At 41.6% G+C, this 26,899-nt stretch overlaps 1 protein-coding gene across 2 annotated transcripts; it reads left to right on the plus strand.

The window, feature by feature from the left end:
• On the plus strand, positions 1-26,899 carry adam11 (ADAM metallopeptidase domain 11). Of its 2 annotated transcripts, XM_069663975.1 has the most exons (27): positions 1-69; positions 346-497; positions 806-808; positions 6,284-6,360; positions 6,891-6,957; positions 12,872-12,954; positions 13,853-13,910; positions 16,446-16,509; positions 17,248-17,387; positions 18,513-18,587; positions 18,673-18,744; positions 20,601-20,767; positions 21,619-21,703; positions 21,804-21,894; positions 22,197-22,248; positions 22,374-22,473; positions 22,614-22,685; positions 23,272-23,364; positions 23,475-23,555; positions 23,658-23,708; positions 23,816-23,879; positions 24,001-24,106; positions 24,199-24,318; positions 24,579-24,747; positions 24,828-24,942; positions 25,147-25,237; positions 26,645-26,899. In XM_069663975.1, exons 1-27 carry the CDS (start codon positions 12-14, stop codon positions 26,685-26,687), a joined length of 2,349 nt encoding a protein of 782 aa, XP_069520076.1. In that variant the 5' UTR covers positions 1-11; the 3' UTR covers positions 26,688-26,899. The 2 variants fall into 2 exon arrangements, with proteins under 2 accessions (XP_069520076.1, XP_069520075.1); XM_069663974.1 differs by lacking the exon at positions 806-808.

The raw sequence follows: 26,899 nt of genomic DNA on the forward strand, positions 1-26,899 counted from the left end.
ATGTGAGCATCATGCTCGCTGTGAGATGCCTGCTGTTCGCTGCAGTGTGTGCACGGTGCGCCGTGACAGGTAAGAAAATCTTATCCAATTATATACTTTATTAGAAACAACCTGTTATCAGTGATTAGAAATGAGCCGCTTTTGTTCATTATTGCGTCTACTTAACCTGCGCTCCCTGACAACAAGCACCGTGTAATTGTTGCATTGGTGTCAACAAGCAGCTCACCGTCAGCTCTTTCATCTCTGCAAAAACAAAACATTTCACATCGAACCCTTCGATTCAGAGCTCCATTCAATCTCATCCTGCCTGTGCACTGACTGAACCTGCTCTCCTGCCCTTTGCAGGTCTGAGGGAATGGAGGAGCATGGAGGAGAAGCTGCCGCCTGAAGAAGAGGTAGTCCAGCCAAAGCGACTCCTCCAACAGATTCACTCCCAGGAGGAGCTGCTGCACAGCCGCCTGGACACCCGGATCAAGAACTATACAGAGGGAGCGCAGGTGAGTTTGTCTGCGCCTGGGACTTTTGTCACACATGTATGATCCTTTGATATAATGTCTGATTCTACATATTTCATACAGTAGCTGTTTCAAAGTAAGTGTCATTTATTTCCTGAAGCTTAAGTTGTAATTTTTTTATTGCAAAATCTAAATCAGTGCTAAAATGTAAAATCGACTGTTTGCATTTTAGTCTTTAGTGACACACTGTGCAGCAAGACGATATCCTCAATTTTCCAAGACCAATACCTCAGTCTATGGATAGATAGATATGTGTTGATCCCATGCATGGAAATATTGTGTTTCAGCAGCAGGTTATCAGCTATTGCACAAAAGGACATATTGAAATACAGTAACGGGAGTATGAAATATTGGATAAAAATCTTTACAACTTATAAAGAACATACTTTAAATATACTAGAATAAAATTACTACTACCTACTAATAGATACAAGTATGTCCATATTAAAAACTGAAATTCTATAGTGGTAAAATAAGACCTCAAAACTCTATCACCTGCTCTCTCAGCCTCACCCTTGCTCACCCTCTCTTTGACGTCGCGTGTGTGTGTCCTCCTAACACACACGCACATGTGGCCCAGCTTGCCCCGGGGCCACACAGGGCAGAAAAAACTCCCCTTACCTCCTCCGTTAGAGCGCATTAGATAATATTTCACACTTCTACCTGTCCTCTCTCGTTACCTGCGCTATGAACACTATCTGTCAGTCAGCAGCGGGTCGGTCAGTGGATATGACACGGGTCTGACCTTGAGCTCCCCTCTGCGCTCGGCGTCTCATGATCTCTTTTCTCTCTGGGACTGTCGGAGCCCTCTGGAAGATGAGTGGCCTCGCCGTCTGTGGAGAAGTCCGAGTGCTGCCACGCTACCGAAATTGAATTTATTTGTGAGGTAGAATAGGCAGAAGCTCTCAACAAGATATAGGCTACACTTTTAGAAGAAAATCCTAAAACTCAGTTAGTCTTTTTCTGTGAAATTGACATAGAAACTTTTAAAAAAGTGAATGCAGGTTAATGCAGGTCCCGGGTCCTTGGGTTACGGTAGACCCATGAAGACCTCTAGTTCCCGTAACCCAGTGGAGCGTTGTAGCTCTCATCAACCTTGTCAGAAGTAGCAAGTAATTATTTTCAGTTAAAAGGCTCTGAAAAAGTGATAAAGGCATACAGACAAAGTTAGGAACTAGCTGGTAAACGTGGAGGAGCAGAGCCAGTCATTTCCCATTGGTGGAGACCAAAAACAGAGCAAAAAGTAAAGTGAAATGAATAGTAACACTGCTCCATGTCTCCACTACATTTAGTTAGAAAAGTAGTTGGTAAAAACTTCAGCATAACAACTTTAAAAAGCAATATAAATGTCAAAAAATCCCTGAATGTTCTTTCTGGTCTACAGCAGAGCAACAATAAAGACACTGTCACACTGTGTTCTGCTCTAATCGGGGTTACTGCTGTCTGGCGGCACCTCCGCTTTCCTTGGTAGTGACCCGTGTGTTTGTTTAAATTGCTGTATGCTTAATATTTGCTTTAATTCAATGAAATTTCAAAAAGAAAAAAGAAAAAAGATGGAAAGTAATCGTGTCCTGGTGTCAGCAGCAGCTCTACACCTGGAAATTTTGCCCTCGGAAAAAAAAGGATGAATTTCTTCTCCACCATTGTTGTTGACTAAGTGGATATCGTAATACATACTGCTGTACTGTGTGGTACTCCGGCTGCACCGCAGCTGAAAAAAAACAGAACTGCAGCGGGTTGTCAAGACGGCTGAGAGGATTATCGGCTCCCCCTACCAAAGAGTGACATCCACTCAGTCTTCTCACACGAACCACAAACATAATGCAGGATCTCTCACACCCCGGACACCCTCTCTTCACCACCCTCCACTCGGGCAGACTGATAACCCACAGCACACGCTCAAACAGGCTGCGGAACAGCTTTTTTTCCCCAGAGCCATTGACAGGCTGCAGAGATCATAAACCCCCCACAGAGCTGTCACTCCCCCACCCTCCCTCCCAAAAGCGCAATAAGGGACTCTGTGCAAAAACCGTTGTGTTTTTACTTCTGGTTTTATTTAGTATTTATTATATATTTATCAATGCTGCTAACTGGATCTATCTATCTGTCTATCGTCCCGCCCCTTCTTGATTTTGCTTGGTCTGTGAGGGAGAAGTGACATTGACGAGCACGGCAGTGTTCCAAAAGTTGAACTATTTTCAATTTAGAGCGCTGTGAGCCACGAATTAAAAACAGCTGATGCTGAGGGCGTTTCCGCGCTGAAAACGCTGAACAGCGCCGGTTTGTATAGACAATAGGTGCTGCCACTGCAAAAAATACCATTAGTGGATAAAGGCCCCTTTTCAAACAAGCAAGCTTTCATCTTTTTGTTATTTAGCCTATTTTTGTTTTTTATCAATCTATAAAAGTCTTTCAAATAGGGGAAAAATATTGGAAATAGCCAATCATATGTATACCAGAGCCTATAAAATCCTGTCATCTTATGAACAGGAATTTTTAAATGTAAATGTTGCATTTATCCTTTGAATACACGGTATGTATTTTTTGCCGCTTGGGGTCTCTCAATAAAAGCACTAACAAAGGCTTTAGTTTGATGACGCCCTTAAGTAGCGTTGGATAAAGACAGATGTTGCAGATGGGAGATGTTTCTGTCGTCCTAGCTCGTAACAAAGCTCTTAGCATCTCAGAAACGCCACTCGTATATTAACCCTTGTTTTGTGCCATAACCTTCTTGGGTTGTTTGGCTCGTAAGTGCGTTGGTGAAGCTTTGGTGATGAATAATTGTGTTACATCAGTTCTGTTACATCAGACTTTCTTCGTCTCTCTCTGATGTATTGTGTGGTAACATTACATATTATACTTCTCTTAGTAGTAATGTAATATCTGTTCGAATAAAAAATAAAATACAACAGAGAAATCTCAGTGGAAGCTCTGAAGCAGCTGCCTTACCTCTGCTAATGGGTCACCATTGTGGGCTTTTTATTGTTCAGTGTATGGACCCAGTGGAGGTTTGGATTGATACTAAGTGGTTTGCAGAGAGTGCATGGTAATACTAATGAGACCTGCCTGGCTTGCAGCTGGCCAGTAAGTACTGATGGGAGCCACCACAGAGCTCTGTCTTACAATGTGGATGGCGGGGTTCACCTTGGAGCAAGGTTACACGGAGCGGATGAGCCCCGACGGCCAGTTTATCCAGAGAGCCTCGGGGATGGATGAGGCCGTGTCGCCGGAGGACACCCCCTTGTTATCCGTGTCTTTGTTACCTTTGTCTCTATTCCAGCAGCCATCAATCTCCATGAAACTCTATTCACAGTTTGCTGAAAGCATGAAGCACTTGTCTAATTAGTGACTCACTGGTTTGAGTCTAGGACCAACACTGGCAGGGATATGAGGTCGACATGTAGGGTTTATTTTAGACGTAAAAGAACTGCTCACTTTTAGTGGAAGTCATCATGTTTGTGTATCCACTTTTAAAGAGAAATTAGTGCTTGACCTTGACTTGAAGAAATTCTTCATGTTGTAATTTGACTTATGCTGCTACTTGTCTACTTAGTAGCAGCATAAGTCTATACTAAGTATGTCTACTTAGTTCTTAAGGCTCTTGCATGTGTTTGTCATTGAAGAGGATCCCTGCTCTGTTCCTCTGCCTGTGGTTTCTCCTTATTTCCCGAGCTAAAGGATTAATTCTTGTCTGACCTGAAGGTCTCGAGCTAGAGGATGTGTACAGATTTGCAAAACCCTTTAGGACTTATTTGTTATGCTGGGCGTTATAGATACAGTAATGTAAACTTTTACTGAATTGGCTCTAGGCTAAAGTTACAGCACACAATTTTGCTTAACTTAAGCAGTGTCCCATACAGCACTTTAATCCTAAGCAGAGCTCGAGTATGTGGTGGGTTCACTGTTCAAGTGACTCTAAACTATCAGCATGAATTCCAAAAATGCTTTATTTTGTCGCTGCAGAAACAATGGGAAAGACAAATATGAAAATATCTGTGGGTTGTGGGGAAACGATTCCAGGAATATCTTAAAAACAAAACAATTATATTTGATTTTTTTGGAGAAACATTTTTCCGTCTGCTGTCAAGTGTATAGCCCGCTGGAAGGCCACAGTTTGATGCCAGTTTTTTATCATTACAACCCCACCAACTGTAACATGTGACCTGTGTCTGGATACTTTATCTGGGAACAGACTGTATAACAGCAGCTGATGTTGCCTTCAGGCTTAAAAACTGAAGACAATGCGGACATGTCCTGATCGTGCTTTCTTCTTTATGGCCAGTGGGGTCGACTAAACTTGTTTGCAATAAATTCAGATTACACAGGAGTCCAGGAGAAAACGACCTCCTTGTGAGTTTATGATCTCAGTTGCCAGTTGAAAGTCTTTTCAATAAAGTTTCATTTTAATTTCGTAAATTATGATGAAGCAAAGCTTTCGATTTACCAGTCGATCTACGTTCCAACCCTCACCTGTGGTCATGAGCTTTGGGTAGTGACCGAAAGAATGAGATTGTGGATACAAGCAGTCGAAATGACTCTGAAGGGTGCCTGGGCTGAGCTCCGGAGGGAGCTCGGAGAAGAGTCACTACTCCGTTGCATCGAAAGGAGCCAGTTGAGGTGGTTCGGGCATCTGATTAGGATGCCTTCTGGGCGCCTCCCTTTGGAGGTTTTCCGGGCACGTCCAACTGGGAGTAGACCCTCTGGCACACCCAGAGCTCGCTGGAGGGATTATATATCCCATCTGGCCTGGGAACGCCACGGATTTACCAGTCGAACTACCTCATCTATGGTTATGAGCTTTAGGTAGTGACTGAAAGAATGAGATCGCGGTTACAAGTAGCTGTGGTGGAGTGGAGGTATTATATATCCCATCTGGCTTGGGAATGCCTTGGAACCCCCAGGAGGAACTGGAAAATGTTGCTAGGGAGCAGGACATCTGGGACACCTTGCTTAGCCTGCTGCCACCGCAACCCAGCCCCAGAGAAGCGGAAGATAATGAATGGATGGAAATTATGATGAAATTTGTGAATAATGGTCCCATACAGAGTCACATCGCAGGTAGCAGAGAATGCTCTTGGATGTGGCTGCCTTTTGTTTGACAAGTTGCTCCCACAGCGACCTGTCTACCAGGACAGAGAAACTATTATCCACCCCAGCTCAATCCTCTCATTCAAATGTGGTCACTTACTGATGCAAAAAAAACCAAGACTGTCACGGCCAGAATGCAGAATCCGGCATCAAAGCGCTTTTGAAGCGGCCATTGTGGTTACATCCGCTTCTTTTATACAGTCTGTTGCCTTCTGATCTCACCCAGGTGTATTTGGACAGCATGACCACACCTAACCCTGCCTCTTCCTGTAGCTTAGGCAACCAAACAAAAGCTACCTGTTGTAGCATGTTAGCTAAAAAGTCTTTCCTTTTAACCAAATCAGCCGGAACTGCCTAACTAATACACACATATTGTAATATGGATCACTAGCTAGATAACGCAATAGTATGTATTTTAACTACATTACCTGTATGTATATTACAATACTACTACTACTATACTAGGATATACTGTTGGTCAAATAAGGCCAATGATTTCTAATGATTAGTTTGATTTACTGAATGAACAATGTCTCCAAAAGTTTGTGTTGTTTTTTACTGCCTACTATCAAGGGACACACAAGTTGTTGTTGCTAGTAAAATCAATATCTCTTATAAGACGTATATCTCTCTCTTTTGCTTTCGTCTCCCTACTTCTCCTCCCTCCACCCCTCCCGCAGCCCGTCCACCTGGCCCAGAGCAGCTTCTTAGTGGAGGCCTTCGGTACATCCTTCATCCTTGACCTAGAACTCAACCAGTAAGTCTGCCCGCAAAGCGTTCACACATCCTCACCTCAGAGGCACAAACAATGTTTGTACTCGCACGCACTCTCTTACCGCCTGTCTTTCTTTATCCATCTCGCTCGCCCACCTAGAGTATTGTACTGCATGTCCTATAAGTTGGCATTACAGAGACTGACTGCGGGCTGAACGACCCTTTAAATGTATACCGCCCCTCCCCCTCTCCTCACTCGTCATTTTGCTCTAATGCACTGTGTTTATGTAAAACCTTTCAGTGGCTTTCAGGCACTTAGAATAAATGAATCTTCACACACTTTGGTTTTACTTATGAATCAGCCATTTGTTGATCCAGATTCACAAAAGTCATAATGTTTGATGCTGATTGATATTATTCTGTTAAATGGCTCTCCAGAATAATGACACATAATGGCCTCTAATAGCCACACAATCTCGCTTTTTCACACGATAATTGAGGCACTGAAGTCAGGTTGGAACTAAATGTTAGAATCATTATTGTTTCAGTCATTTTTTCTCCTCTTCTCTGCAGCAACCTCCTGTCTACAGACTATGTGGAGCGCCACTATGAGGAGGACGGGCAGCTGTCCCAGAATATGGTAAGATCATCTCGTATAATTGGATTGACATTCTGAGGAATGTTGTTGATTGTTTTTGCAATCAAGAAGAGTATTGCCCATTTGATTTCTTTACAGGAAATGTGATGCTGCAGCGTGTAAACTGGTTAGCTTAGCTTTGCATAAAAGATGGAAGTTGGGGCGAACAGTAAGCCAGCTTCTGTCCAAGAGCAAGCTCCATTTTTAACTTGTTAGATCTAGTGTGTATAATCCAGACAAAAATGTTTTTACAGTAGTTATGTGCCAGACTATTTCTTTGCCTGGAGCAGTTCCACTTTGGTTTTTGTAAGGATTAAAATAACTTGATATAACGTGTTAATTAGTAAGCTTTGGAGGTGGTGGTAGGTGGACCTTTGAACCAGAGCCGGGCCTGCTGTTTTCTCTAAGTTAAGCTAACCAGCCCAAACCTGCTGAATGTAGGTTAATTTCAAGCTTAGCATGATTTACAGTTAAAAAGCTCATATTTTTTTCTCACACTGGTGATCTGTGCAGCCTCTGACTGAAACAACAAGTCAGCTCTGACCCTTTAAGAAACCCCGCCCCTACAAGCCCACTTTCTTCTGATTGGCCAGCTCTCCGAAGCCTGCACGTAGAAAAAACTGTGTGAAACCTGGTGTTCTCGGCAGACTGAGCTGAGAAACCTGGAGATTACACCAACATACTTTTACCTACAGATTTGACACTTAACTCACGTTTAGTATGAAGATCCAACATTGTAAAATTATATATGTTTAACATGTGTATACCCCCTCTTTAACTTATAGATATGAAAGTGGTATAGCTTTTTTTCATCTTGCTTTTGACAAGAAAACAAATAACGCTTTTTAGTTTTTGGAATCCAAATTTTTATCAGACATTTAATTTAAGTCAATGAGTTCCATCAATGCCAATGTCTACAGCAGTGTAGCTTTTTTGTCCCCTTTATCAGAATAAGTATCTAATCAGTGTATTCCCCAGTTTATACACTAATCAGTCTATAAAAGAAATTGAACAGTTATAATCAATAACCAATAGTACTGGTCCTTGTTCATGTTTTCCTTAAGGCAGAATTTCACAGCAAAGGCAATTCTTTCTGAATCTCTTCAGGCCAGTGAAAACGACTATGATAAGATTTCTCAGTATTAGCAGAATGTTTGCTCATGTGTTTTGCTGCATACTCTTTTTTCCTCCATCCGTTAATCCAGACATGATGCAAAATCTTTGAAAATACTACCAAATGCGAGTCCAGATTGTTTACACATCTCCGAGCCGGGCAGTTAATGCAGACAGCTTGACTCTCAACACCATCTGGGAGATGGTCTCTTTCCGTCTGAATCCTCCGCTTTATTTTGGTCTCCATCCCTCCCTCATTCTGCCCCTTTCCTGCTACCGCTCCTTCTCTGTTTCTCTGCCAAAGACCACCTGACCAATCAGTGGATGGTTGCCATGGGTACCAGCAGTCAGCAGCAGCAGCTTGGGTGTATTTTGTCGTGTTGTGAGGGGAATTCAAATCATGTCCATTTCCAGAAACTAAATCTTGCAACCGTCCACTGCCGTGACCTTTGCAACCAGATGTGTAATATTGGCCCAATCATTGAGTTAGAGGTGTATTCGAACATAGTGAAATAAACAAATGGCAAAACAACTTAGGAAACAGTTCTTCTATCATATCTTTTTATATCTTGTTAAAAACTTTAAAGGACCCTCTATGCCATGTATTTTTGCATTACACAAATATCAGTGTCTAAATGTTATCTTTTTGTTTTGGCCACAAAGTCCACTATCTGTGGGCTCTAAATGTTAGATTTGCAAGATTTCATTGGATACACTCGTTAAATAATTTATATGATCATATAAAGTTAGAAATTTTAGTAGCCCAAGAATGGAGCCTTGGGGCACACCAATGGGTAATATAATGATGTTGGGATGGCAGCATAAATACACTCTGTCAGAAAAACAATTTGAATTCAGAAATCAAAGTTTTTAAAAGAATTAGGAATATGGTTTAAATGTATTTATCATTATGTGGATATTTTGTTTATCAATGATGCAATGGTTTTTAAAGTATATAGAAGAAATGTATGTCGATAAGGTAGGGTTAACATTTGACAAAAGTTATTAAAATCAATTAAAGAGAAATGGTAATACTTCAATTTTAATCAATCTGTTTTCTAAGTAGTTTCTTTGTCCTATAGCTATGTATTAGAATCCTATTCTCGGGGTGAATAGTTGTTTGCGATTAGCTTGGATGTTGCATATTGAAAACCATTTATACGATGACCATGAAATGGTTTGGCAGAAGTCTATTAAAATTACATACTGCTCTATGCTGCTGAGCTGCTACATGAGCTAAGAATATGCAAATATCTGCACTTTTTTCTGATATATATGCAAATACCTACATGCGTCTAGATAAATTACATAGCAGAGCACAATTGCTCGATAGACATTTCATTTTTCTGCATGCTGGACCAAGAACCTTGTGTATGCAGCCCCCTCCCCCACCACCACCACCTCCATCTCCGTCTTGATTTATTTAGTTATATTGACCTGCCAATAAATTCCTCCTGCTTTTGTGTGTCACTTTTTTATTGGTCCCTGTGGATCTATGCAATCACATTGAACGGGTGACTGGCTTGTTCAGAATGAATCTCGATGTAACAGTACTAAAAGACAGATTGAATTAGGGATGAGGATGAAATCGATAGGAGCTTTTTTATATGTGCTCGTCAGTGTCCTGCTGAATAATTGCTTCTTTGATTTTCTGACAATCAACAGATTTTTATTTTGTATTTTTTGGAAATATAAAGAAGCTGAGAACAGACAAACTCTTTTGGATTTATCTTAAACATTAGAAGTTAATAGTGAATAACACATGAATTTCATTATTGTATCAGTAAAACTAGTTTGGAATAAACTACTTAATACTCAGGTTATATACACGTAACTGATGCTATTGTAATGCTAGCTTTTCCTCCTTTCACTTTACATTACCTCCTATTGTTTGATTGCATTTCCCCCTGCTCCTCTCTGCTCAACAGTGCTGAGTCAAAGTCCTGACTGAGAGTAAACTCCACCTCTTCTAATTTAGTTAGAGTAGATAATGTCAGATTTACTTTTCTTAACCCTGCGGGACGTCGCTGTTTATTTTCCTCCGAATGTGCGTGCACACACTTTTTATTTCATTAATTCAGACACTTACTTCTACTATGGGGTCCTGCTAACATGTCCCCTTGCCCCTGTATTTCCTGATTAATCCTTGATTCCTTATATTTTGTTTGTTTTTTGCATGGCCAATAATTGAAGCACATACATCTCTGAAAAGCGCACTTAGTCTCTCACAGTCGGTCTGTGTCTGCTGTGTCAGGCAATTTGATTTCCTCCATTTAGCCTTGTAATCCTACCTTTTATTTATTTATCATCTTGCCCCCGACTAAGTGCTGCAGGCTGTCTCACTATTCAGTATGAATGATTCAGGTCCTTTTCTTCCTCAACAGATAAACTGACACTGAATCTAAACATGTTCTACCTAAAATACTTGGTCGATATAATCTGAGTTTAGTTCAAAGCTGTGGACCTCGATAAAGTGACGTAGAGTTTTTTTTGTTACATTTTACTTAATATCACCTTGTTCCGGAATTTCAGCAGCTGTTTCCATGGAAACTTGTGCTGAGAGTCACAGCCTCCAGACGATTAATCTTACAGTTTTTAGTGATCCCTTAACATTTCCTCCAGTGTCATCATCAGGTCAACGTTTTTATGACCAGTACTTTAGTTTAACGTTCCTAATAGCTTTAGCTGTGCAATGTCTATTTCTTGCTATTAACAAATGTTAGCATGCTAACAGGCTAAAATAAAACTGGTTGTGGAAAACGTTATCCCTGCTAAACATCAGCATATAGCATTGTCATTGTGAGCATAGCTCGAAGCTTCTCCTTTATCTGTGACCTCTTCGTCGTGTTTATTTTTTTACACATTTTGTTAGTTCTTGTTCATTTTATTTCATCATCCTAGAGTGAAACAGCAGTCTAAGGGAACTGTTTGTGTTTCGAGTCTGTGTTTGCTTTGAAAGATGTCCAGCAGATTTTTCAGGTTTGAGTTTCGGCTCAGAGTAAAGGTCGGCCAAGCATTAAGAACAGCAGCTCTCTTTTCTTGTCGGCCTATCAGCCGTGCCAGACAACAGCAGGCTCAGTTTGCCAGACATGACTTATTGGGGTTCATTACAAACGGCTGTAACTGACCCTCTCTTTCACACACACATGCATACACACACACTTTAGATCCAAGTAGCTACAAACAAAAACTGTTAACTCCATTCAATTTGATAAAACCAGCTTGATTATATAAAAGCTCCTTTTTGCAATGCACAGTTTATTGTCTCGAAACTTTTGTATACTAACACATCTTCACAAATGCACGTGTTACTTGATTGACAGTGGTGAGTCTCCTATCAAATTGTCGTAATCTGATCATTCCTGTACTGTGAGAGGCAGCGTGGAAACACTATATTGAAAACATGATCATCCAGTAGGAGCCTTTAAGGGGATTATGAATAATCAGGGAAAGGTATCTGTTAAGCTAACACCTTAAAGCAGTTCTGCTAGAGTGAATGTATCAACTGAAACTGGAGCTTACACTGACAAACTTTGGGATTATATTCTACGTTAAAATGGAACTCCACTGATTTTATATGTCTAGGTCTGCTGTTTTATTCTGCCCCATGTCCCCATCTTTATAGACGATCGATATTTTAATGTAGTTTAGTATAAGCATCAATTTTCTCTCACAAAGCAACTGCTGATTACCTCTGTTTTGAAAGGGACAGGTTATTATCCATTAACAAAAAAAAGTAACATTTAGTCTCCTGCACTCACTAAGTGTAGGTATTTAGATGGTGTTAGCTTAATGCATCATCCGTTAATAATTAAAGGCAAGGTTTCAAAGTCTGCACTGGGAGCAACTGTGGAACTCTGAACAGTATTGGGAAACAAATTCAATGATGGGTAATATAATTCATAAAATGAAAAACTGTCAAAACATACTGCTAAGAAACTAAGAGTCAGTAGCAATGCTAGCAGTTCTGAGTTGCAGTAGGCTAATTTGAGCTGAATGCTAACATCAGTATGCTCACAATGACGAGGCTAATATTTAAGTGTGTTAAGCATAATAACGCATATTCTTGTCGTATAATGTGTACCATGTTTCACCATTTCATTTTAGAAGGTTAACATGCTAACTTTTGCTAACTAGCCCTAAACTGTACCAGCTATGGAACTCTGCCAGTAGTGGTTGCTACTAGCAACGGAATGTTCAACTAAATCCAACTGCTGTTAGCCAAATACTTTGACGCCAACAAACGATTTGAATTAATCTACATATTGATATTACATTTTTGTTGTTTTCTGATTTTTAAAACACAATATCATCTGAAGGAACACATATGAGTGTCTCTGCATAAGTGACAGATTCAATCAATCTTTTAGTTTCAGTGTCATGCTAAGTTTATTGTACCTGAATTGTTGCTATCATCATGATTTTTTGCCAAAGCATAATCTGAAAATCCATTTTATAAATGTTTAAACTTGGTTAAACTTACTCTGTTGCTAAGTTTTGCACATTTGATAGCTTTTGTTTTGTAGCTTTACCTGCTTTCTCCATCACTCAACACTAATACAAATAATGTATGCACACAGCTTTTCCTTGGTGAAACTCAGCTGCAGCCTCTGTGGGTGTATGTTTTCCCGGAAGCAGAGGCATACGGTAGTCAGTGATACCCAGCAGGTCGGCTGTAGGCCACAGGCTGTCAGTAAACTTGCCCTGTATGTATTAAAGGGACAGGAGATCAGATACAGCGAGTGTTTCGAAGTGAGACAATGAACAGTTTAGTGTCTAACAGTAATCCATGTTTTGTCTCCAGGGAGGAGAGCACTGTTACTACCATGGACGTGTGCGGGGGATGCCAGGCTCCTGGGCTGCGATGTCCACCTGCCACGGCCTACGGTGAGTCCAAAACTGTTGGCACTTCAACTGAAATCTTAACTCCAAACTTTGGTGTTTTTATGTTATTGCGATGTTCAAAGACTTACCGACACATAAAAAATTGCTCTCAATTGTGTTTTATGTTGCTACAGTCAGCAGCTCTTTAGCCTAGCTTACTTTATCTTATCTTGTCTTAGTTTAGGATATCTTTACTTAGCTTAGCTTATCTTTGCTTAGCTTCACTTTGCTTAGATTGGCTTAGCCTGCCTTGGCTTTGCTTAGCCTAGCTTTGCTTTGGTTAGCTTAGCTTATGTTAGGTTACAGGAAACGGAAAGAAACAGCTACCCCACTGTGTACAAAGGTAAAAAAAACAACACCTAAATGCACAGCTCGCCAATTAACATTCAAACAGAAAGCTTATAGCTGGTTCCCTCGTATTCTGATTTTACACTTAGTTTTTTGTACGTAATCAACAAAAGGAATATGTGTTGATTTAGCAACCTTTTTAAAGAGCTAGGCTTGCGGTTTCACACTGTTTCCATTCTGTGCGCTATGCTAAGCAAAACTTCTGCTGTCTGTAGCTTCATATTTACCCAAGTTTTAAACTATTTCTTAAGTATTGAAGAAAATACAAATACTAGAACAAGCTTTCAAAATGACACAGAAGTCTTACTATGTTTGCAAAACGTTCTGAAAGTATAATTAAAGGGGAAAAAAAGATTCATGCTTGAGCTAACACTAGATGGCATTGGTCATTATGTTCATGTTTATGAGTAAGAACAAGAAAATTGAAGTAAAACGCAAAAGAGACTCTTCCTAGCTTTCCTGGCTGCCATCCAATCATCCACCTCCAACAGCACAGAGGGACATAAACAGCCTAAGGCGTACAGTAACTTTCAATATGTTTTGTTCATTTCAGTGGGATGTTTTCCGACGGGAACTTCTCATATGGGATTGAACCTGTTGGCAGTGGCGAGGTGAGTCAGGATCAACTAGTTGTGTAGTAAACACACACATATCTTGTTTCTCGGCATCAAAGTAAACCAGCATCAATGTTATGTGAAAAAATTCTTGCAAACTGATCAAAAAGCTTTAAAGTAATTAAAATATAGTTACAGTCGTTACAGTGAAGCCACACTCGGTCTCACTTTCCTGCTCCGTCTCCATATCACCCTGTGACTTACGGTCAGTCCAGACAGTGATACTCTATCTCTGAGCCGCTGTATGGAAAGTATCGAGTTGATACACAATCCATCAGGAGACAGGAGGGAGAGGAGACTTTTGATTGACAAAAACAAAAGTTTGAGAGGCTTTTTAGATTTTAAAAATACTAAGATTTTAATGTATATCTAGTATTTTAATAAATGACATATAGCAGAGTGGCCGAAGGGGATGGGAGTAAAGTGTTTAGACTGGAAGAGGCTGAGCTTTTTTTCCATTAAGGCCCACAGTAATCGAAGTGCAGCTCAATTACATAGACTGCAGAGATGGATCAATGGCCTCCCAGCTCATCTTCAAACTCCATCACTCTCTCTCTCTCTTTCTCTCTCCTCGGCTCTCTCTCAGATGGGTCATTTTCATAAAGTATTTATCCCCAGCTCAAGTGTACCACAGTGTCCAGCAGTGTGATTGCCATTATGACAGCGTAGTGATTGTTTAATTATGCATCAGAGCACTTTCCTTGCCGTTTATCCGTCTCTCCGTCAGAAGACACGGCAGAGCTTTTTCACACAGAGAAGTTGGTGACAAAAAAAATCGGAACATTAGACAGAAAAACAGAAAATTAAAACATGTTATTACATGGCTGTGTTAAATACTTGATTCTGATTGGTTAATTACAGCATTCTGAGATCTGCTATTTCTCGACAACAGAATGTTGTTATGAAGAACAGACCGTTGCTAATCACAATCCGGAGGACTAACTGTAATCATATCAATCCGGTGCTGCACTGATTCTTGCGGTCCGGTTCAACCTTTTTTATACAGTCTATGGGTTCAACTTGTCTTCCATCACCATCAGAGGAAATGTTTCAATTTAGAGTGAGTAATAGCAGCTAGGTTAGCTAATTTTAATGTGAGTAATAACAGCTAGGTTATCTCATTTTAATGTGAGTAATAACAGCTAAGTTAGCTCATTTTAATGTGAGTAAAACAGCTAAGTTTGCTCATTTGAGTGCGAGTCATAACAGCTAGGTTAGCTCATTTTAATGTGAGTAATAACAGCTAGGTTAGCTCATTTTCATGTGAGTAATAACAGCTAGGTTAGCTCATTTTAATGTGAGTAAAACAGCTAAGTTTGCTCATTTGAGTGCGAGTCATAACAGCTAGGTTAGCTCATTTTAATGTGAGAAATAGCAGCTAGGTTAGCTCATTTTAATGCGAGTAATAACAGCTAAGTTAGCTCATTTTAATGTGAGTAATAACAGCTAGGTTAGCTCATTTTCATGTGAGTAATAACAGCTAGGTTAGCTCATTTTTATGTGAGTAAAACAGCTAAGTTTGCTCATTTGAGTGCGAGTCATAACAGCTAGGTTAGCTCATTTTAATGTGAGTAATAACAGCTAGGTTATCTCATTTTAATGTGAGTAATAACAGCTAGGTTATCTCATTTTAATGTAAGTAATAACAGCTAGGTTATCTCATTTTAATGTGAGTAAAACAGCTAAGTTTGCTCATTTGAGTGCGAGTCATAACAGCTAGGTTAGCTCATTTTAATGTGAGTAATAACAGCTAGGTTAGCTCATTTTCATGTGAGTAATAACAGCTAGGTTAGCTCATTTTAATGTGAGCAATAACAGCTAGGTTAGCTCATTTTAATGCGAGTAATAACAGCTAGGTTATCTCATTTTAATGCGAGTAATAACAGCTAGGTTATCTCATTTTAATGCGAGTAATAAAAGCTAGGTTAGCTCATTTTAATGCGAGTAATAAAAGCTAGGTTAGCTCATTTTAATGTAAGTAATAACAGCTAGGTTAGCTCATTTTAATGTGAGCAATAACAGCTAAGTTAGCTCATTTTAATGCGAGTAATAAAAGCTAGGTTAGCTCATTTTAATGTGAGTAATAACAGCTAGGTTAGCTCATTTTACTGCGAGTAATATTAACTAGGTTAGCTCATTTTAATGTGAGTAATAACAGCTAGGTTAGCTCATTTTAATGTGAGTAATAACAGCTAGGTTAGCTCATTTTAATGTGAGTAATAACAGCTAGGTTAGCTCATTTTAATGCGAGTAAAAAATGCTTTATTCCTTGATTGCTATAAGATCAAAAATCAGACAGATATAAATGCAGACACATGCAGTTCGGGCAGTGTTTTGTTGCTTTAGTATAAAAAAGTAAACCGTATCATCAGTTAAAATGAATTAATAAAAATACCTTGTGTGGCTCTGAGTCACATTTTTTAAACAAGTTAAAATGTATAAAATCCAACCCTAACCCTAAACGCTGTGACATAAAATAATCCCTCCCTCTTCTTCTCTTCCTGTCACTCTGTTTGTTTTTACACCTTTCAGGGGCACAATGACCACATTATATACCGTATGCCGGACATCGACCTCTTTCCACCTTCCTGTCCAGGTAAGACTACAATCAGGCTTACAGGCAGAACAAACTCCACTCAGTAACTCCTCACAGTTACTTTCCTCTGTTACTGAAAGTATTAAAGTCCCTTCTGATGCAATGAGAAAAGTTTGATGGGTTCAAAATCTCTGTGTCTGATCCACTTTCTAATCTGTAAATCCTTAGCGAGACAATATCTGCTGCACAAATCAAGCTTTATCCTAGTTTTTGATAAGACTTGGCAGGATGCGGTTTGTTGCTGATGAACCAAATTCTGCTAGTCATGGCTAATTTGGAGACATCATTCTTGTCCTTGAGTTTATATGATCTATAAATAATCTTATGTTGTGTGAGGCTGTTTTATTGGCTGATTTTCTCACACAGCAGCTCACAGTGTCCTCCTCAGGTTGTCCAGCTGCCCTCCTCGCCCTTGCTAAACATATCATTTGGCTGCCTCTTCTCCGCTTCTCCTCTTTGTCCCTGACACTCGTCTTCCTCTCTGCATTCACCTCCTTCCTGTCACCCAACTCCTGCCATTCCTCCCTCCCTGCCTCCTCACCCCTCTCTCTCTCACCCTATTTGTCCAGTTATACTCTCCCCCTTTCCTCCTTTCTCATCCGCTGGCTGCGTGATATTGATTTCTCCTGCAGATCAGTGAACTAAAATACATGCTTACATCCATCCCTGTTTTGATGACTAGCCACTTTTCTCTTTCGCTCGAGCTCACTCGTCTCATGCGTGTCTTCTTGTTTCCAGGATGCTCTTTGAACAGCACAAAGCCTGAGGGTCAGACAAACAGCCACGCCGAAGGAGATGAGGAGCTAAAGGAGGGAGATGACTGGTCTGAGGAGGAGAAGCCCGTCTTTAAGGACGGCCTGAGACGCTCAAAAAGACAAGTTAGTTTAATTTAGATCAGCTTCTTTTTCCCCAACACATGATTTGTTGGCATGAGTTGCTGCAAGTGTCACCATGAGGGAAACATCAGAGTTGAAATATGCAAACACGATTAATATTTTACAGAGAAGTGTGTCTAATGATGCCAATTTTCCACACACATAGTGATAGCTCGGCTTAGCTTTCATGTTCCTAAGATTAGAAAGAGAGAGAGAGGTGTCTGATTCTATGACTCACCTGATTATTTAGATTTAGTTTGGACTAAATTTGTCATTAATAACTCAGGACGGGTGGTTGGACAGTTGTGGTTTTCTAGACGTTATTGGTCTCATATAAGCGGCTTTAAGATGCTCAAAATGCTCCTGTTCTGACATTTTAAGCTTGTGATGTGGCGCATGCAAATTTCATTGTTGGCCGCAGAGCATACATATGAGCAATGGATTGCTTAAAATTACGTACAGGCAATTATTTCCCTGCAGGATTAACTGTAATAACTTTGTTGATCCCCTGATCATCATCTGTGACCACATTCAGGCCTTATCAACTTTGTTTGAAGACAAAACTAAAAGTGAACAAGATCCAAAAATGATGCATAGATCTGTTGATTGTGAAAGTAGTTTATTCTTCATTTCCTCTTTTAAATAAGTCTGTCTAACCAGGACAGTTCTTTAAAACCTATATGCAGTACAACTGCTTGTGTTTGTTGACTGTTTTTTAGCATTGTCACCATGTTTCCAGATCTCATCCATTATCCTTGAATGAACAATAACTGAGCAATAAACAAAAATAAGATTCAAGTCTTAATGAAGCAGAGTTCTCCTTTAAAGGCCCTGAAAGAAAGTTTATGGCCACAGTAATACTGTCTACAGATACAGTTCCTTTCATCTGCCGAGAAAGTATCGAACATATTGAATGAATGAAGGATTGTTGCTCCAAGTTGTTGTTTCCCTCTCAAGGACGAAGACTAGAGTTTCACCAGCATCAGCATGTGTGTGTGTGTGTGAGTAATGGTTTCACCTGCTGGCTCTGTGTGTGTGTGTGATATGCGTGTCTGTTTGTCCTGTGTGAAGGTGAGTATGACAGCCGACTCAAACTTCTGGCCGTGTGCTTTCTTCTGCCCCCTCCAGGTGCGGCGAGGTCAGCGCACCGTCATGACCGAGACCAAGTACATCGAGCTGATGGTGGTGAACGACCATGAGCTGGTAGGAGTGACGCTGACAGCTGTGAGACTTTTTAAGAAGGACAGTAACAGATTAATGACAGTAACAAAGTGTTTTCTCCTCTTAGTTTGTGCAGCTCCGCCGGTCGGCCACTCAGACGAAGAACTTTGCCAAAGCGGTGGTGAACATGGCCGATGCGGTGAGTGGAGATATTGTTGAGGAGCTGACTGTGAGCTTCCTCGTCATATCATCTGTTATTTTTAAAAACATGGCACCCCTTCACAATGAATCTATTGTAGGGGGTCTCTTGAGCTTACTCAGGACAGTTGCCACATTTCAGAGCTCTCTGGATCCGGACTGCTGCCATCCCTCAATATTCACAAAAAGCCACAAGCTATTTCACAGTCTGATATTATTTTTCATAATTAATTTCTTTAACAATCTGAGGTCTGCTCTCAGATTTGTTTAACACTGTTGTGTGTTTCATCATCATTTTAGCACTGATTTGAATGATTAATTCACGTTTCCTCCATTTTTATATATTTGGAAAGTTGAAAATATATAAACACGCGCTGATGTTGAAAGAAAAGATTGGATATAAACCGTTTTTATCTCAATCTCATTTTTCTATATTAGTTTTAAGGCTTGAAAAATGTGGCAGAAGGACCAAGCAGAATCCTCTGGGGTTCAGAAATAAAGCTGAAGTGCAGGTGCCAAAAACTGCAGTTCCCCAAACAGCCACTTGAGGCAGGCCCCAAAAGCGAGTCAATCCCCATAGTGGTCCATGTTAAAATGCCAAACTTTACAACAGAAATACATTGATACAACTATCTCTATAACATGCAACATTTAAGTGAATTTATACTGTTTTTAACATTGTATTAATGAGGGAATGTGCGACTTTTCACGCATACATTTACACAATTATTTAGAGTTACCAATTGACCCAATCTTGTCTGAGACAATATAGCCTCTGGGGACACCGGTGAACGTGCCGCGCAGTAAGCGATAATCGACTTCCCATCAAGCCTTCTTTTTTCCGCGTGCTGCGTTGTTACAGAAAGAGAAACCGTTTTCCTGTGATTTACTTTAATCAACGGGTCTCACCTTTGCCGAAATTTCAACATCATGATGCAGATTTGTAAGAAGTAAAGATTTAAGCTTTGTCAGGTCGGTCCTCAAGAGGAGAAGAAAACTTTTAAAATGCTCGTTTGTTGAACGGAGGTCGGAACGATCTGATGCATTCGAGGAAGTCGGGAAATCTGAACGCTGAACGGCTTTCGTGACACAGCGTCAAGTTAAATTTTAGATCTAGAACAGATTGCTAGCTGTTAGCATGCAGATGTCTGTTTATAGAGATTAATAAGAAGCTAAATCGTCATCAGATGATGCTGATGGGAGCCGGGATGTCATTATGACAGATTACGTTCCGCCTGCTTTTGTTCTCTTCACGGACTGTTGTTCTTGCATACGCTGCAGCCTGCTGATACATGATTAGTCAATATTACTCGGGACACTCGGACTACAAGTGTAGTTCAAACAGAACACTTGCCTACCCAGAAATCCACTTCCCTGCCTGTAAATAGAGATTACCAATGAACCTAACAAGCATGTCTTTGGACTGTGGGAGGAAGCCGGAGTACCAGGAGGGAAGAACACGGGGAGAGCATGCAAACTCCACACAGGAAGTTCCCCTACGTCCGGACTGGGATTCAAACCAGGAACATTCTAGCTGTGAGGCGACCACCGTGCAGCCACAGATTATGATCATAAATAAGTAAAGTTGTTTAATTCTTTGTCATTATTCTACCGAACCAAAAGTAAAGGAGAGAAGAGAGCCCTCTGCTACAGCGCCCCCTTCTTATTTCTTACTTTTTCAACTAAAGGAAACAATTTTTTCTTCTATCATTGAAGTGATTCTGTCTCTGAATGTGTATCAGATGATTAACAACAGGACAAAATGTGAATCTTCTGCTGTTATTCGTCTCACCTCCTCACCACTTACGCACTGTACAGTTATTCTCGGTTGAAATTTCTCCTGTGTGATGAGTTCAGATCTACAAGGAGCAGCTCAACACTCGCATCGTCCTGGTGGCCATGGAAACGTGGTCGTCTGAGAACAGGGTGTCTGTGGGCGACGACGCCTTGCTCACCCTGCGAGACTTCATGAAGTACAGAAAGGAGAGCATCAAGGAGCGCTGCGACGCCGTTCACCTCTTCTCGTGGGTTCAGCCTCCTCTTTTCAGTTTGTTGCTGTTATCCTCCTCCGCCTCCTCCGCCTCCTCCTTCATCTTTTTCTTTTTCCTTTCTGTCTATTTCTCAATAACCTCCTTTTTTGTCTCCTTCTTTTTCTTCTTCTTCCTCTGCTCCACCTCCTTCTACTTCCTCTTTTTTTCCTTCTGGCTCCCCTCCTCCTCCCGCTCCCCCTCTTTCATCTTCTCCCCCTTTCCTATTGCTCTTTTCCCGTGTCTCCTTTTACTCCTCCTCTCTCCCTATTCCCCCTCTTCTTTTTTCCCTTCTCCTCTCACTCCTTCTCTCCTGCTTCCTCCTCCTCCTCCCCTTCATACTTTCCCATCCCATACCTTCTTTCTCTTTTTCTCCTCCTTTCTCATCCTCCTACTAACATTTACTCCCCCTTTTCTTCTTGTTCTTGTTCTTCTTCCCTCTTTCTTATTCTCCCCCTTCCTATTCCTCTTTTCCTCTGTCTCGTCCTACTCCTACTCCTCCTCCTCTCTCCCCATTCCCTCTTTCTTCTTTTTTCTCTTCTCCTCCCACTCCATCTTCTCTTATTCCTCCTCCTCTTGCCCTTCATACTTTCTCCACTTTCTACCTTCTTCTTCTTCCTTTCCCTCACTCTCCTACTTCCTAATCCTCTTCTCCTATCCTTTTTTCTCTTCTTTCCTCTCATCCTCCTCCTACCATTTGCTCCTCCTTTTCTTCCTCTTCCTCTCTACCCCTTCTCCCTCTTGATCTTTTCCTCCTCCTTCTATTTCTTTCTCTCCTACACCTTTCTTTTCTTCCTATCTTCCTCCACCTGCACCTATTATTAAATCACTCTCCCCTCTTGCTTCAGTGGGAGGACGTTCATGAGCAGCCGCAGCGAGGCCGCCTACATCGGGGGCATCTGCTCCCTCACCAGAGGTGGAGGCATCAATGAGGTGAGACTCGTGTCTCAAAAAGTATTATAAGAGTATTAATCTTCCTCAAGAGTTCAGGACAGTTCACTGTGTCGTTAACTTGCTGTAAACGTGTCATCAGTTCGGCAGCGTGGGCCCGATGGCGATCACACTGTGCCAGAGTCTGGGCCAGAACATCGGCATGCTGAGGAACAAAGAGCGGCCGGCTGCTGGTGAGACACATGATATACTTTGATCTAGATGTTGCGCACAGAGTCATGGGAGAACAAACAGAGACACAGATTCAAATACTGACTTCCACAATATTCATAATAATTGGTTACATCAGCAAAGTATCTTTAAGTTGCCTTTTATTATACATGACTCAAGAAGCGTCCCTGGGCTCGACTCCGACCCTCGGCCCTTTGCTGCGTGTCACGCTCACTCTCTCTTCCCACACTTCCGACTCGATCCACTGTCCAATGAACAAACAATTTACCCCTGCTGTATGAATGAAAAACATTTGTGTGTCCAGGAGACTGCCGGTGTCCAGATCCATGGCTGGGCTGTATCATGGAGGATACAGGGTATGCACAGATTATATAATATGTTTATAAAGTCTCAAGATCTTGGCAGACAAATGATCTTATGCAGTATTTTCAGCCATATTGTAAATGTAACAGTGATGTTCCTTTTTCTTTTGTATCATCAGTTACTACCTGCCCAGGAAGTTCTCTCGCTGCAGTATAGACGAGTACCTGCGTTTCCTCCAGCAGGGAGGAGGCAGCTGTCTCTTCAACAAGCCCAGCAAGGTGAGAGACGGTGGGCCATCATGAGAGAGGCTCTGCTCGGGGGTTCAATCACAGATAGAAATACGTTCCAGGTCTCTTTTAAGACCACGTGTCTTAGCTTTGGAAGATTGTTGGACTCATTATTTTACTTTCTCCTGCAGTTGTTGGACGCTCCAGAGTGTGGGAATGGATATGTAGAGACAGGAGAGGAATGTGACTGCGGATCACTGGTGGTGAGTACATTTGATTTCCTCAAGCATAGACTGTGCTCTTTAATTACCTAAAATGCAGAAGATAACAAACCTGTGTTAAAGCAGGCTTGTATAAGACACAGGTCTTTCTTTCTAATTCCCCCTGTTTAATAAGCAGAACTGATCATCTACTCCCAGTTGTTAAAGTTACTGCATAACACTGTTAATATAAATCCCTCCTGTATCCACATCAAATAAAACACCCTCTGGGGTGTCAGTAGGTCGAAACATTTACGCTTTTATTTTGAAATATTTGCAGTATTGAGTTGTTTCAATGCCTCTTGTCTTGCAGGCTTCCCATACGGTGCCTCAAGTGTAGTTACTGCCATCTTGTGGCACCTTCATTCATAAAATAAATCCAGTTTGATCAGGAAATAAAGACACAAAGTTTACATCTGCAGCGACTGAAATTCAACAATTAAGATAAATAATGATAAAAGTAAAGAAACACTTTTTAATTAACCTAAACTTCTTCCTCTCTTCTGTCTTTATGTTGGACTGTAGTTGTATTGTTAGACGGTATGACACAACTCACTCATGATGTACTGTAACTCTCTCTGATCACTAGGAGTGCGCTCGCAGTGGAGCCAACTGCTGTAAAAAGTGTACCCTTACCCACAATGCCATGTGCAGCAACGGGCTCTGCTGCAGGGACTGCAAGGTGAGTTGTCTCACTTTAGATCTTCATGGACTCTTTTACCCCCACATGTCTTAATGTTCCCCCTCACTGCTGTCTCTGTTTTCTGTCTTCTATGGTTGTTTCTTTGGCAGTACGAGCTGAGAGGGGTGACGTGCCGCGATGCTGTGAACGACTGTGACATTCCTGAGACCTGCATGGGAGACTCCAGCCAGGTAAAAGAACCACAAATCATCTGCACAATCATCAAGAGATCTTACATCTTAAACTTAACGTGGCGATGAACAGACGGATAATGTTCTCTCTCTCTCTCGCAGTGTCCTCATAATGTCCACAAGCTGGACGGCTACATGTGCGATGCCGGACAGGTAAATGTTAGATGTGTTTCGCTGCTTCTCTTGACACATTAATTGAAGCAAATTTCTCTTAATGTTCGTCCTCTCTTCATCATTTGCATCCTCCTCGTCCTCGTCAGGGCCGCTGCTACGGAGGTCGCTGTAAGACCAGAGATGGCCAGTGCAGGAGTCTGTGGGGATACAGTAGGTTTGGATTGGATATTAAGCTTTATATCGTGATGTTGCATGGTCCTCTGATCCTTATTTTAAATGTAGAGCTTTGTAATATTTGACAGCATGAAGTGAGAATAGTCTCTGCTCTCAGACTCAGCTGACAGGTTCTGCTATGAAAAGCTGAACTCAGAGGGCACGGAGAAAGGAAACTGTGGCCCAGACTCTGGAGGTCAGGGATGGGTGCAGTGCAACAAGCAGTGAGTCAACATTTGATCGAGGTCTTTGAATTTTAATACTGTCATGTTTTTGTACTTAATTATTTTCGTACTTTCTCCCTCTTCTTTATCAGGGACGTTCTGTGTGGTTTGCTGCTGTGCACCAACCTCACAGCCAGGCCGAGGTTCGGTGAACTGCAGGGGAAGCTCACCAGTCTGACCATCCACCATCAGAACAGATACATGGACTGCAGGTGAGGGAAACTTCTGTCTGACTGTCTGGTGGGTCTTAACAGCAGATGCAGGTTTAATAAATAAAGAAAGTTTGTTATTTATTTATATAGGAACAGATAAAAGTTGAGAAGAGGGAGAAGGTTGGGTTACTGATCAACAGGTGGCAGCAACACAACAAGATGCTAAGCTAGTAAACATATAGATGTAAACAATGCTGATTTTAAATACCTGGAGGTGACTCTGGGTAACGTAACAATGATTAAACGTGTCTTAACTTCAGGGGCGGTCATGCCGTGCTGGATGACGGCTTGGATCTGGGATACGTGGAGGACGGGACCCCATGTGGGCCAAACATGATGTGTTTGGAGCGTCGCTGCCACCCTGTCAACACCTTCAACCTCAGCACCTGCCCGGGCTCCTCAACCTCCCGCATCTGCTCCCACCACGGGGTGAGCTGTCACTGCTGTCCTGTCAGACTGCTTTGTAGAGTTTTAGGTTAGTAAACAGGTTTCTCCTCTTCCTCCCATAGACTTGCAGTAACGAGGTGAAGTGTATCTGTGATCCAGACTACACCGGGAAGGACTGTAGCGTGTTCGACCCCATCCCCATCCCCACCCCGCCAGACGGCCCTGAGAAATACAAAGGTAACACACTGAGCAGGTTCACATACAGTGGACAGACAGTGCAGTTACAGCGGCTCCACATCTCAGACAAATGTGTACACCGATCACAACAGGCACCTATTCACTGTATTATACTAACTACTGAATTTCCCCTATTAATGACAGCCCATAACCACAACTTGTTTTCTCCGTCTCCATCATGGTGTGACTCCTTCGCCCCCACAGGTCCCAGTGGTACCAATATCATAATAGGTTCGGTCGCCGGTGCTATTCTGCTGGCAGCGATAGTCCTGGGGGGAACTGGCTGGGGATTTAAGTAAGAGCTGTGGCATGCCTCCATCTGTGTGCGCCTGCTGTGTTCCTCTGTCAGCTAACACGCGTGCCTGCGGCTCGCTGCTGAATGCTCCTCTGCTTGCTGTGTGATCCATACTCACAACCGGAGACCATGTGGGTTTATTGTTGTTATTAACACCGGCGGATGTAGAGTTGACGGGTTTCTGTCTGCAGGTTTGGTTAGAGGATGAAAGCATGAATAACTGTACTTACAAAGCCTTCGATTGTGGTTAGGAAGCTCTTTAAGATCTCCATCATGGCATGAAAATTTGTCTCTATCAGGTCAATTTAAAAAAATTCAGTGTTTCAGTGTGCACGTAATTCTAAGTATAGTTGGGAACTTTAGTGTCCAGCTGTGTTGGGGAGCCTGCTGCATCTGTAAACAAAGATATATCCAGTCTTTTGTGGCTCCAGAGGGAGCTGTGTGGAGTCTGATAAATATCCTCAAGTGTAATTTCGAAGATCTCAGTTTCGTTCTCTTTGGCGGCACCTATGGCGATAAATGGTAATTGTGGGAGCACACTCCCCAGATATCCAGACAGTGTTGCATGTGTGTCGTCCATGGTTGGCTCCGGTTGTTGTAACTCTTGATTTTCCTCGCTGACGGTCGCTTTCCTTTTTAGACTGTTTGCTTCATCTGAGCGTCGAGTTTGTTTCTTCTTCTTTGGATTTTCACTTATTTTTGAAGTTGTATCTGTAGTCATCGATCTTTTCTTTGTTCGTTCAGCCATTGTAGATTACTGTTTACTTGCAACACTTGCAGAGAGCAGAAAAGCAGCCGCTTAGCTCCGCCTACCCTCTCTGGCAGACCAACTACTGCTGGGTGATGGAAAACGCGTCACTAACTGGGCGCCGCTTGTGATTTTTCTCCCCACAGACATCCAGTCTGTAATACTGCAAATGCGAAGGCTTTCATCAGTGGGCCATAGGCTCAATCACCATTGTGTTACCTCATTCAGTGATAGACGGTGACCTAACAGACATTTATTTAAATGAAAATCTTAGAGATTATCACACAGCTGTTTCCATGTCTCGAATGTAGTCCTGGCCTTCTTTCTGTAGTTTGTTTAACTCACACTTTAACTCTACAGCGCTGTCTCGCCTCTTGCTAGCTTTGCTGTGGCATGCTGCAGGATGTAAACAAACTCAAACGCTTGTCTCAAACTGTCTTTATCTCTGTAGCTTGTGTGATAGCATCAGAACTGCCCGGTGACGATGCAGGCTTATGCCAGTTTATAACGCCTGTGTGATGCTTTGCTTTAAAAGCCTTGGGTTCATCGCATGTTCTCCTAACACTCATCTTCTTGCTCACATGAAACAACAGTGAAAAGTCTCACCTGTCCTTTTTATCTGCTCCCTCAATCGTGCTCCTGCCTCTCCGATGATCCAGAAACATCCGAAGGGGAAGGTACGATCCCGCCTTTCCGTCCTGATCCCGACACCAAGGCATTATCAGAGTCTCCAATCACTGTTCATTATGTCACATAATGCCATAATTACATAGGGACATTTCTAAACTCACACCCTTTACTTTCTTATATTTTACACCAATTTTTGTATGAAATCTTTATTAGTATGAAGACAAATATATAGCATGAGACAATGCCACTTATTTATGTAGCCTTTGCTAGTTTGCAGGAGCATT

Source organism: Semicossyphus pulcher, unplaced genomic scaffold (genome assembly GCF_022749685.1).
Source record: "Semicossyphus pulcher isolate SPU_LCO1_2020_fin unplaced genomic scaffold, fSemPul1.0.p SCAF_16, whole genome shotgun sequence".
Classification (NCBI taxonomy): Eukaryota; Metazoa; Chordata; class Actinopteri; order Labriformes; family Labridae; genus Semicossyphus; species Semicossyphus pulcher.